This window comes from Cyrtonyx montezumae, unplaced genomic scaffold, assembly GCF_038088225.1.
Source record: "Cyrtonyx montezumae isolate F1298 unplaced genomic scaffold, pur_monq_1.0 scaffold_29, whole genome shotgun sequence".
Classification (NCBI taxonomy): domain Eukaryota; kingdom Metazoa; phylum Chordata; class Aves; order Galliformes; family Odontophoridae; genus Cyrtonyx; species Cyrtonyx montezumae.
Genome location: NW_027072033.1, coordinates 9,803,021 through 9,815,461, shown reverse-complemented (window position 1 = coordinate 9,815,461; position 12,441 = coordinate 9,803,021). Strand labels below are relative to the sequence as shown.

The window sequence follows — 12,441 nt, the reverse complement described above, 5'->3', positions numbered from 1 at the left end:
GGGCCCCGCGCCCTCCCCTTCCTCCCCCCGCGACCCCCCCCCTCCCTGCGGCACGGGACCCTTTAAGAGGAAGGGGGAAAAACTGGAGGGCTTGACCCAGGGGATGAGACCGCTCCCACGAGGGCCCTGAAACTGAGTGCCCCGAGTAAAAGAAGTTTAAAAAAATAACAATACAGTCAGGAGAAAAATAGCAGAAGAGACGGATATTTATAAAGAGAAAAAAGAAGGAGAAAGAAAAAAAAAAAGGGGGGGGGGGAGGGAGGAGGGGTGTGGAAACAGGAGAGAGGAGGGGAAAGAAAAAAAAAAAAAAAGAAACGCCGTCCTCAGATTGTGCCAACTCCAGGATCGAGCAGAGATGGTGCACCCCGGCTGGGTCTGCCTGCTGCACAGCCTCCTCCTGCTGGCCAGAGCGCGGCAGAGCCGGGGCCCCGCCGACGCCTGCTCGCTCCGTGGAAAGGTAAGCTACTTGTGAGAAGGAGGAGGGGGTCTCCTTCCCTCGGGGGCAGCCCAGCGCTGCGGGCGGCTCACCTGAGGATGAGCGGCGTGGGAATAGCGGGGCCCCGGGGATCAGCGCCCGCGGAGCCAAGCCACGCTGCGATCTGGCTGAGCCCGCGATGGGGGACCGCCTTCAACCTGAATTTGCTCCGTGAGAGGAGCCGTCTCCAGACCCGACGGCACTGCTGTAGAAGGAGCGTCCGGGAGGAGCGCGCTCCTCGTGGGGACAGCCGGTTGGTTTCCTGCTGGAGCCGCAGTGTAGCGGGGAAGGAAGGCTCAGCGCAGCCCTTTTGGCAGAAATACGGCTACAGGTTGTGTGGGGTGCTGTTTGTGCTCTGATTCCACCAGCTGCATGGTTTGCCACGGGGAGAAGCGCAGCTGAATGCTGTCTGCTGCAGGTGATGCTAAGGTTGATGTGACACTTGTTGGCAGTGTCATGCCCGTTCAGATGCAGGGAAAACTTGTTTCTTGGTGAAGCTTCTGTGGTAAAAGCGCACAGAACTGTGTAAGAAAAGCCATCCTGAGCTTACAGTCTGTCATTAGTTCTGACAGTACATACAGTGCATCCGTGTTCTCTGTAGGCCTCTGCTCGGACATGGAAGCAACCTTTCACGGTCAGGGTGGTGTGTATGCTGCCACTTGTTACAGAATTATCTGAGTGGGTCTACCTGGTCCTGCTCCTCTGCAGTGGGCACATAAAAGTCAGGTGCTCAGAGCCCCTTAAGTGTATCCACCGAACCCACTCAGCCTGACCTCAAGTGTCTCCAGGGATGGGGCATCCACCACCTCTCTGGGCAACCTGTGCCACTGCTTCACCACACATTAAAAGACTTCTTCCTTATATTGAATCTAAATCTTCCCTCTTTGAGTTTGAAACCATTTTCCCTTTGTCCCATCACCACAGGTCCTGCTGAAGAGTCTGTCCCCTTTGTTCATACAGCTCCCCATTAGATACTGAAAGGCCATGACTGCGTCTTCCCAGAGCCTTCTCCAGGCTGAACAGCCCCAGCTCTCAGCCTGTCCTCACAGGGCAAGTGTTCCATCCATTGGATCACTTGAATGTTTGCCTGGCTGAGGCAAGGAGGCCCCACCACCATGGTCACAAAGAGAACCAGAAGGCATTGGAAGGAAGTGCAGCGGTGCCACACAAGGGAAGTAACAAAGCCTCACGGCAAGATGGGAGCAGTGAGAAGGCTTGATACTACCAGGAAGGCCCAGAATGCTCCATGGCCTGCTCTTTCCCTCCCCATGAACCTAAACATATCCGTTTCCCTAGCCTCAGGGCCTTGCTACCTCTTGCTGATGGTAGTGGGCCCCGCTGTCATGGAGCTGAGGCATCTCCAGTAGCCCAGGACTTAGGACACTGGCCAGTGGAATGGTCTGTCTGCCTACGTGGCCACCCTCCCCATGGCAATGGACTGCAACTGGGCAGGCCTTGATGTCCCTTGCAACCCGTGCCATTCTGTGGTTCTGTTATATGGTTCTGTGAGACTTCGGAGACTTATTGGAAAAATTGAAGGTGAAGTGCTCAGTATTACAGTTAGAGCTGCAGTCAGTAATGAGTCTCATCATTTTTTTTTTTTTGCATTGTAAAAGAGAAAGACTCAAAGACAATTAAGAATGTTGGAATCTGGTAGCACTTCCTTTTTGCTTAACGTCAGAGCGTGCTGTTAAATTTCAAGCCAGAATCAACACCGTCATGTGTGTGTTTGTAGCTGGTTAGTACTTAATGATATGTGTTCCTGGTAGGGGGCTCTTTTCTTTCTTATATGAGCTGCTCTGAAAGTAATGCCTCCTAATTTATGATGTCTGCCCACACCTTCAGAGGTGGATGTTGATGGTATGGCAGTAGAGGTTGGACCTTCCAGCCAATATTCCACTACATTCGTTGACATGTGACAGATGGCAGCAGAAGAGCAGTCAGTCAGAATGGTGTCTGATGTGGAAATGAAGAGGAAGCAACAAGTGTGGCAGTGAATTACTTCCATACAGAAAAAATAGCTCCCCTGACATTCGCTGATGCTTGTTGAATGTTTCTAGAGACCAAACAGCGAAAATATGAGCATGGTGAGGCAGTGGGTGGTGTGTTTCAGCAGTGGTGGTGGCTGCAGCGTGTCACCTCTGCTGGTGCAGATGTTTATGAGTAAGGCATGCAGGCCTTTGTTTGTTGTTGGTGAAAATGCACAGCTAATGGTAGTGATTGTTTTGGAACTGAGAATTTGCTCTAACAAATAGTGTTATTATGCTATTTGTTGTAGTTTCCATGGAAATAACTGGGAGACGTTACTTTTGGAGTGACCTCTGAATTTACTTCAGTAGAGCAAGTAGTGAATGTCTGCTTTTTTATTTTTTATTTTTAAGTAATGAATGTTTTGGCTTTTTAGTTAAAAATTCTTTAAGAATTTTTTTTTTTAAATTTTTTACTTTTGTCAAAAGGAGACTAAATTGTGTGTTTTTTGATAGTTGTAATAGTAGCCAGCACAGTGTTTATCTCTAGGTGAGTTCTACTTACAGTCTTAGCTGAGTTTTAGTGTCAGTAATGTAAATGGGCAAAAGCTTAACAGAACAACTTAAAAATGTGCCTTACATTTCTCTGTGCATTATTGTAGTGGCATGAGGGCATGAGCATAAATGAGAAAGGCATGATCTTTGCCTCAATTAGGTATAAATGAACACGACATTGTAGATGAGGAGGAACACTATATAGGGAGGGCTACAGGACTGCCTGCCTGGGTAAAAGGCATGCCACGTGCTCTGGTTTTTGTAGCAAGAAACATTTAAGAGCATTTTTTTGGACTGAGAAACAATGCAGTTTTGGGCTGCTGTTTGGAAGACTTTGCTATGGGATCAGTGTGAGGGTTTGGGGCTCTGGAGGACTGTGAAACAGCAGAAGGCAGCTGCCTACTTAGCAAGTAACGCACTTTATGCTGGAAAGTTTGTAGTCAGCATAAACAGGGATCAGAAGGCAGAAGGAAGCAGACGCAATGTGACTTGCTCAGTCACTTGGGCAGACCTGGGACAGGCTTCCTGTGTTGGGAGTTCCTATCTAGTTCTTCACTCCTCATACTGCAGCTGTCCTTCCCTTGAGATCCTCTGTTCCCTGGATCTCCACTACCTGTTCCTCTTAAATTTTCATTTTTTAAAGTCCCATTGCTCTGTTTCTCCTTCTATGGATGCTCAGAGTACTGTCATTGGAGGCATTCTTTGTTTCTCCTGTTTTTCTTTGTGTTATTTCCTGGATGTTTACCATTATTTTATTCCTGACTGTCAGTATGTCATGTACCCCACTTTGAGCTTGTTTCTCAGAAGAAAGATAACAGGTCCTTTTGGCACTTCTCTTCCAGGAGAATTGTTGCCTCACCTGAAGGGATTTGTGCATTAGCATTTGTATACTTAAAAACTACTTTCCTTAGTAGACCTAAGAAACCCTGCAGGAAAAGTAAGCTACTGGAGGTCATTAAAATGAGCTGTATTGGAGGCTTGGCTTCCTGAAAGCTGGAAAAAGACTGGAAAGATGAAGAACATGCCTCTCAGTCAGAGCCTCTGTTCTGCTGAAGCAGACAGAAGGAGGCAGGAGGTAATGGGAGTTTCCAAGACCACCGGAGGACAGCCAGCTTCCTGTTTCAGGAACGATGCTGGGATATGGAGCTGATGATGTACTTGGGGTTCAGCTGTCACTCCTCAATACTTCACTTTAGTCTCCCATTCCTCAAGCTTTTTTGTTCATTCCCAAACCCTCTCTGAGCTGCTGGGGAGAAACCCCTTGAAGTGCACTACACTTTCCCTGGTTTTCTGCAATGCCTGATACTTTTAAACTCTCATTTTGCGAAACCATTATCTGTCCTTAAATGCGGCCCTTTGCAGCTCAGGCTGGGTGCTTGTGTAGACACGTTGGGGTGGGGCAGCGAGGCTTTCCCCATCTCATGGCAGGGAATGAATTCCGTAGCTCTGCGTGTCCATATGTTCAGTGTTAGCTTGAGCAGTTCCTTTTCCTTTCCACCCACTGTTTGCACCACCACCTTATTGTACTTCTTCTGTGTTCAGTTGTATGGTCTGAGTTGGCTGGAGAAAAGGTTTATTTCTTCTTTTTACTTTTTTTTCCCTTTTCTTTGCATGTATGTGTGTTCAAAACAAACTTTTTGCTGGGCTGGAACCCTGAATCTGTTCACAGTCAGGTCTTGTTCCCCTGGGAATATACTCATCATGCTGAACATCCAGAAATAATTGGATTCGGGGCTCCTCAGCAGAGATTAAACTCAGTCCTAGTGGAGGCGTGCTGTAGCAGAGAGCACATGCTGTGCTTCATTTGATGTTGCCTGAAATCTCAGTTGAGCACTGAATCAACAGACCTCACATGGGAGTGCCACTCTTCCTCAGACTACCCTCCAGTTCTCTCCTTGCTCCTTGTTTTAGTGATAGTGAATAAAGTATTATGTGCTACCTGTCAAATCTGGGAGTGGAAATAGAACACATTGAGAACTGTACATGAATCTGGCTGTTTTCTTATTGTGTTCATGAAAGGGAAATTCGTGGAGAGCCCAGCACACTCTGCAGCCTCTAGGAGGCTTTCATTCTTTTGTGCCCCTTTCTGAAGAGCTGTGTAGAAGGATCTTGCTACAGACTGGCTGTAGTACCCTTATCTCTTGCATGCTCTCAGAGAAATGAGGTGAGAGAGAGAGGCTGCCAGCCATGGCATAAGTTGCAATCTTGAGCATGCTTTAGCACTGCTCCTGCACTGTCTCACAGCCACCTAGCACATAGCTTAAGAGTTCCCCCTTTACGGACTTAGGGAGAGATCATGCTCTTGCTTTTCCCTCTCTGAAACTGGACTGAAAAGTGGTGAGCTTAAGGAGCTGCATCAAGATGAAAATAGAACCATCCTTCAGCCTTTGCACCAGCTCTGGGTAGTGCTTGTGAGCCCAGGCAGTCTGAGACAAAGGTCCGTTGCCCTGGGACAGACTGCTGACCGTTGTGGAAGTGCCTGCAGTGTGCCCGGCTGTTCTGTTGCGGGAGCTCTTGCTCACTGCAAGATGGAGAAATTTTGTACTGGGGAGTCCAGAACTGGACACAGTACTCCAGGTGAGGCCTCACCAGGTCAAAGAGAGGGAGGATCATCTCCCTTGACCTGCTGGCCGTGCTCTTTTTAATGCATCCCAAGGATCCCATTGGCCTTCTTGGCCACCAAGACACACTGCTGGCTCACGGCCAGCCTGTCATCCACCAGGACACCCAGGTCCCTCTCCTCAGTGCTCCTCTCCAGTAGATCATCCCCCAGCTGTACCGGTGCATGTGGTTATTCCTCCCTAAGGTGCAAGACTGTACACTTGCTCTTATTAAATCTCATCTGGTAGTATAATTACAAAAGTTGTGGTGATTTATAGAGCAAAAGAAATGAGAGTGGAGTGCCAAACACCTTTCTATCTGGTTTGTGTGCAGTGGTCTGGAGCAGAACTAGCACTGCCAGATATCCTGTGTCTGGGCTTCAGCCTGCTAGGTGGCTGTATGCAAGAACTGGACTGAAAATGTAAGAGGGCTGGTGGCCATTGGTTCCTTATGATTCCTGTGGTTATGCCTGTTTCTGCATGTATGCAATCAGACTTGCATGAAGTGGTTGACCTCCCAGCCTCATTCCTGTTCTAGGTGCATCTTACGTCTTTTTGCCTGCTTGCAGGTAGAAAACAGCACTGCTGGTCATTCATTCTTGCTGTCTGCTGTCTACTTGTATTTTTTCTCAGTGCAGAGGTGTGTTCTTCCATTTTCCCTCCTGGCTAAACGCAGGAGTAGATCCTGTCTGGTTTCCTTTCTTGTCTTCCTGTGTATTCATTTTCTCATGTACTTTCTGAGTCTGTGTTGAATTCATCCTCTGTCCTGTATCCTCCTTCTCTCTTAGTACCACGTATCATTTGTTCTTTTCCTTGCATGGTCTCTAGGAATGTTTTCATGGCCTGTAATTTAGGAGACTGTTCCAAGACTGTCTGTTTGGATACAGAGATTAAAAGGGCGTTAACCCAAACTCAAGTCTTGGAGGTGTCTTCCCAACCTTTGACGTGCTGCAAAAGTGTCTGAAGACTGCTCTGGTGTTGACTTGATTGGTCAGCATGCTGGTGAACCATGCTGGCAGCAGCACTTCACTGAAGTGCTGCTTGATCCATGGCTTAGGCTCGATGTAAAGTTCTGGAAGAAGGTTGTCGGGAATGAGCCAATCCAGAGCATTTTTGTAAGATAAATCTTCCTGACGCTTATTCTTTAGCAGTTCTTATAGGCAATGAGTTTCCAATAAATTACTCCAAGAAGCCTCTTCTGCATTTGGCAGTCAGACAGGTATCTTAGATCAGCGCACATGCACACAGCCTTGGAGCTGAGGTTAGAGTTATATGTTGGCTAAAGACTGACCAGATGTTTGAATGCATCTGGAAGCTGGTCCTCCTTCTTAGATATGCGAAAGTGGTATACCTCTTCCTGTTTGCTCAGGGAGATATGAACTGTTCTAGTAGGGACCACTGCACCTGAGATGAGAGTCATGTCTGCTGCTGGTGTAAAGTGACTTCTTGGATCCAGGAAGGACCCATTTCCCCTATTTGCTCTCCTGTTCTGGGAAACTACTTAGGGCTCAAGCACACTCCACACACTAGTGTTTCTGGAAATGGTGTGAGGCACATTTTGCTGTAGAACAACGTCTGATTCTGACTTAATGATAGCTGCAAGGTTCGAGAGACTTCTTAAAAACTTTTACAAATTTTCTTTTAAAGAATATTTTTTTCTGTGGCCTGGGAACACAGGCTGAACTTGGCCTGCAGAGTTTCTTTCATTATTTTTCTAAGGTATTGCATGTGTTTTTCTGGTTGGTGAGAAAAAGAATTGGGCTGAGGGGTCTTGTCTACATATGCCACATTCTTGTAAACTGTATTCCTAACTGCTTCAGCAAGAATTTCTACCATGTAGTAGTAGTTGTTATTCATTTGTTTATTTCTTGTTCTGGGTGGAAAGTTCTCTCAGGGTGACCCCTGATTATGTGTCGTGGCAACTTCCTTGAGGGAAGAGTCTTTTCTGTGCTGACGTAAGATGTGCCAAGGTGATTGACAGCCTGCTGTCCCCTACCACCTCAGCAAAGCGATAGCAACTTTTGACTTGATGAAAGATGGAAGCTGGATAAGTGTTTTGCAGAAGCATGGCCTGCTTGGGCTCTGCTGTTGCTACTTCTGGTGGATACTGAGGACATGCGCTGGGATGATGTTTCTTTTGAGAAGCTATGATGCTGCCTTCCAAGAGGAGAAAGCGAAGGCCATCCCTGTAATGCTTTTCATTAATTAAAAGTGAGTTTTGACCTCAAGGCCTGAGAAGAAAAATACTCAAGGAAGACTTTGTATGTACAAAGCCTCTTTAGTAAATGTATGTGCTAGCAAACTGCACAGCCAGGTGACCTGCTAGGTTGGCATATTGTTTCCCATTAGCCTTGTACTTGGTGCCTCGTGTGAGTGTTCGTACATACTGAACTGTGTCTCCCTCTTCCCTGGCAGAGTGAGCTGAACTCCTTCCTGTGGACAATCAAGAGAGATCCCCCATCTTACTTCTTTGGTACCATCCATGTCCCATATACCCGTGTCTGGGATTTCATCCCAGAGAACTCCAAGAAGGCCTTTCATCAGAGTCACATTGTGTACTTTGAGCTGGACCTCACCGACCCCTACACCATCTCTGCTCTCACCAGCTGCCAGCTGCTGCCTCAGGGGGAGAATCTCCAGGATGTACTGCCCCGTGACATCTACTGCCGGCTCAAGAGGCACCTAGAATATGTCAAGCACATGATGCCATCTTGGATGACTCCAGACCAGCAAGGCAAGGGGCTGTATGCAGACTACCTCTTCAATGCCATTGCTGGCAACTGGGAGCGGAAGAGACCAGTGTGGGTGATGCTGATGGTGAACTCTCTGACAGAGGTAGACATCAAGTCTCGAGGAGTTCCTGTCCTGGATCTGTATCTGGCCCAGGAAGCAGAGCGGCTTAGAAAGCAAACAGGTGCTGTGGAGAAAGTAGAGGAGCAGTGCCACCCACTTAATGGGCTTAACTTCTCTCAGGTGAGACAGTGGCTTGCAGCATGGCACAGGGCACTGGGCTGGCTGCTGGGGTGGACATGTAGACAGCAGGAGCAAGGGGGTTGGCCTGGAGTGAGTGCTTTCCACGCGTCGTGTCTGGAGTCTCACACTTGCTGCCCACAACCCTTGTCTCACCATGTACCTGTGGGAGAATCTGCTTAGCTGTAGGAGTTTAGATTGCCTCCTAAATTTGTTCAGACTTGGCCTGAGGATATCCCTCTCCTCCTCCCTGGAAAGCTTTTGGCAGGCTCCACCCCAAATTACACTGGACCTTTCGATGTCTGCTCTCTGACCCTGCCAGGCACATTCGTAGTAAATGCCTGGGGGAGGCTGGGACTCAGTGTCTAAACTTGCTTTTGTAATAGCTAATTAAGGGGAGAGGTGTAATTACTTGGGAGAAGGGGGGCCATTGTGGGTGAAGTTGGAAGCTACCTTTCCAACCTTATGAACCTATGAACCTGTTGTTTGGAAAAGTAGCTCAGCTGACCTCAGTACCCTGAGGAATAGGCTCATCCTCTGTATTAGAGTGATTTTATTTATCTATTTATTTATTTTCTTCCTGTGAAGCACAATGAGAGTCAGTGAACCCCTCCCCCGCCTCTTTGTGGAGCTTCATGGATTAGTGCTGGCTCTTCTGTGCTTCAGACCAGGTGGAATTTAGTACAGGTGTACATTCAGTGTCACACCAGACAAGCTGAACAACATCAGGTTGCTTGTGAAGTCTCCAGACTTGGACTTACTGTGCCAGGACACCATGTGTATTGCAGCCCCAGTCTTGACTGGTGGGACTGTAAGCATCCAGAATGTCCTTCTTTGGGATGGGAAGAGCTGAAGGCAGGGTGCAGTCCAGCAGGAGCAGGAACAAATATCTGCTACCCCACCTAGTCTTGTCTGGTTCCATCAGTGCAGAGTGCAGTGTGTGCACTTGCACAGTCTTTAGCTGCAAATATGTCACCCTCACTTTCATTGTTTGGATCAGGGCAGCCTCATGTTTGCGTTCAGCCTTTGCTATCGGAGCTCTTAGTCCTTGAGCTCTTGCTGTCTGCTCTCAGCTGATGCAGTCTCATCTCCTCCACCTCCTGTGTGGCTGAGGCTTTTTTGACATCACTGCCTGTATTTTCCTTTTGCTGACAGTGCCCCTGTGGTTTAATGTGATAGGAGGAGGGGGCTGCATGATTTCTGCGCTGTCTTGCAAGGTGGTGACAGGGAGTCTGAAAAACATAGGTTGCAAATCGTGGCCTGGTTAAGTCTATGCAACTGTTGACATTTAGTTTGGGCTTTCATGCAGCTTTTTTCAAAAAGTGGCAGTTGGTGTGCTATTTTCCAAGCATAAGAATATCAGCTGGCAAGTCATGTGGGCTGGGGACACTGAGATGTGCCACCCAGAGTTGCCTAACCTTGTGACATTTACTGTGCATCTTGTGAGACCTCAGAGCCCATCTGAGGGAGTCATGGTAACCAGAACTGCAGGGGGAATAGCCCTTGTGAAAATACAGCCCATGAACTACCTCACAGTAAGAGGAAATAGGTATGCAGATGCTGCTCCTTGCATGCCTTCTGTTGGAGCACAGCAGCTCATTTGCAGGGAGAAAGAGCAGGTCCAGAGCAGCTAATGCACTGTAAATTCACTTCTTTCTTCCTGCCCACTGCCATCTTCCCCATACAAGTAATATTCAGGAAGAACCACAGACAGTTGTTTTTTAAGTTTCTAAGCAAATGCTGTGGTTGTTTCACAGTCTGACTTGTGAACTGCTATTGCTGGCAATTCTGTAATTTTTAAGAGCCCTTTTCTCAGTTTGTTCAAGCAGTTGAATTAATTACGTGTTTATTATAAGTCAAATGAAGATTCTGAAATAGGCTCTTTGAAAATTATTTCCTTTGTTTTCATGCCACTATTTGGGAACTCCTGGTATCAGACCACTATACTGTGTCTGCCTTTCAAGTAAGTGGCAGACACACAGAGATGACATAAAACTCTTCCGAGGAATACAAAGATTTAAAACTATAAAGAATGATATATAATCCATTGCAAGCATGGCTTTTTGTTGTAGCAAAGTTGCAGAAAGATGATTTCCTTGGCCAACTCATAAGTTTCTTGCTCTGAATTCATGTTTTTTTCACAAGGCTTACTCTTTCTTCCGGTTGTGCTATGTTCTAACAGCTTGTTGTGTTACCTGGTGATGAGGACTTCTAGGCTACTTGCAGGCAGTACTTTCTTATTAGCTAGGTCCCTTCTTCTATCTGTGTGACCAGACAGGGCCTCATTAGTATGAGTATGTAATTGCAGTTAAAGGTCTGGAGCAGTTGATCATTTATTAGCACCCCAGAGTTGCTCGAAGCACAAGATGTGGACAGTTCCAAGCTATACACTTCCCTTTCTCTCTCTGTGGAAAGTGAGTCAGTACTCCTTGTCATGGGGCTTTTTCTCTTTGTATTTATTCCAATTTTCTCTTTACTTTTTGTTTTATGACTTTTTTTTATGTGCCATATCTCTTTGTTCTTGCTCAACTCAGCTGCAGAAATAGCCAGGCTGTAGAAGTATTACTTCTGTATGGTGCACCATGGTGCGTACACAGCCCATGCTGTATTCTACTGCCTTATCAATTCCAATTCTTTTCCAAGATACAGGCATCTTTTGGGAATGTGGAAAGATCTGTTCTGGGACCATGGTGTTAGTTTTCCTTTTTCATGCTGACCTGGGATTGTTTGAGTTTTTTTTCCATCCATGCCACCTTCTTTCATGGGTAGTGCCTCCCTCATTGCACTACCCTATAAGGATGCAAGATTCATTCTTAGTGGCATCAGAGCTTCTAGCAGCTAAAACCTTTGCCGCTAAATGCAGTCTACCATATTCTGTCTAGAATCAGTCCTTCAGATCTCATAACCATTTCTTTAAAGCTGTGCACAAGCTTGTGTTTGATGGATAATGCTTACCCCAACCTAAGGGCTGTGGAACTTTGCTTTTGACTCCAGACGATAGTGTTGTGAATATCAGTTTGGTGTTGGCTCAGAAAATGAGCTGGCCTTGGCCTGTGCTGTGCCATGCCCTTGGAATTGTGCTTTGGCACACACTAGTGGTGCCAGGCTGTTTCTATAGTCTAGATGGAGCTTGAACACAAGAACTTGTGTCTTCAGTCTATGTGGGAAGAATGCTACAGCATATGAACTCTGCCCAACCATCACAGCTTCTCAACCATGGCCTTGGCCAGTTTGGCTTCTGCAAGATCACAGAATAGCTTGGGTTTGAAGTGACCTTAAAGACCACTAGTTTTGAACACCTCTGTGTTGGAAGAGTTACCACTTACTAGATTAGGCTGCTCAGGGCCCTGTCCAACCTGGCCTTTAGCACCTCCAAGGATGGAGCAAGGCTTGGACACCTTTTGTGAAAGAACTTAAAAATTCTTGATATGATAATTGTTTTCACCACACTGTTGTCCTGTGTTTGGACCTCACAATAGTGCTCTGATCCTACCTGAGCGTCAGGATACATGACTGCATCTCCAAAAAGTACTCAGCTTGCTGTTTGGCAGTAGGACACAGAGAGCCAGGAAGGACTGCTCCTGAAATGGTGTCTGGAATTGGGCCTTAGCTTTAAAAAAACAAAAATAATGAACCTGATCTGTCAGCTCCATGTCTTCCTGGACTGGTGGCCCTAAGCCTGGATGCAGTACTGCAGGTGCACTGTGTGTGCATGTTAGCTACCTGACATGATTTTCCCATTGAAAATGCCATTTGCTCTGCATATTGTTCAGTGGAAGTAGAACACATGAGGCAATAAACTTGTCTTTCCTCCCAGCTCACAAAGATAACCCCTTCCCGGAGGCTTTCTCCCAGTGTTGTATGGTGACTGTGC

The 12,441-nt window shown here is 46.9% G+C and overlaps 1 protein-coding gene across 1 annotated transcript in view; it reads left to right on the top strand.

Annotated features, from left to right (window-relative positions):
• Nucleotides 1-355: 355 nt before the first annotated feature.
• TRABD2A (TraB domain containing 2A) overlaps nt 356-12,441 on the top strand; it is an 80,164-nt gene continuing 68,078 nt past the window's right edge. The window contains exons 1-2 of the mRNA XM_065740558.1: nt 356-457; nt 8,013-8,570. Coding sequence (XP_065596630.1) covers nt 356-457; nt 8,013-8,570 — 660 coding nt within the window. The remainder of the gene's footprint in view (nt 458-8,012; nt 8,571-12,441) is intronic.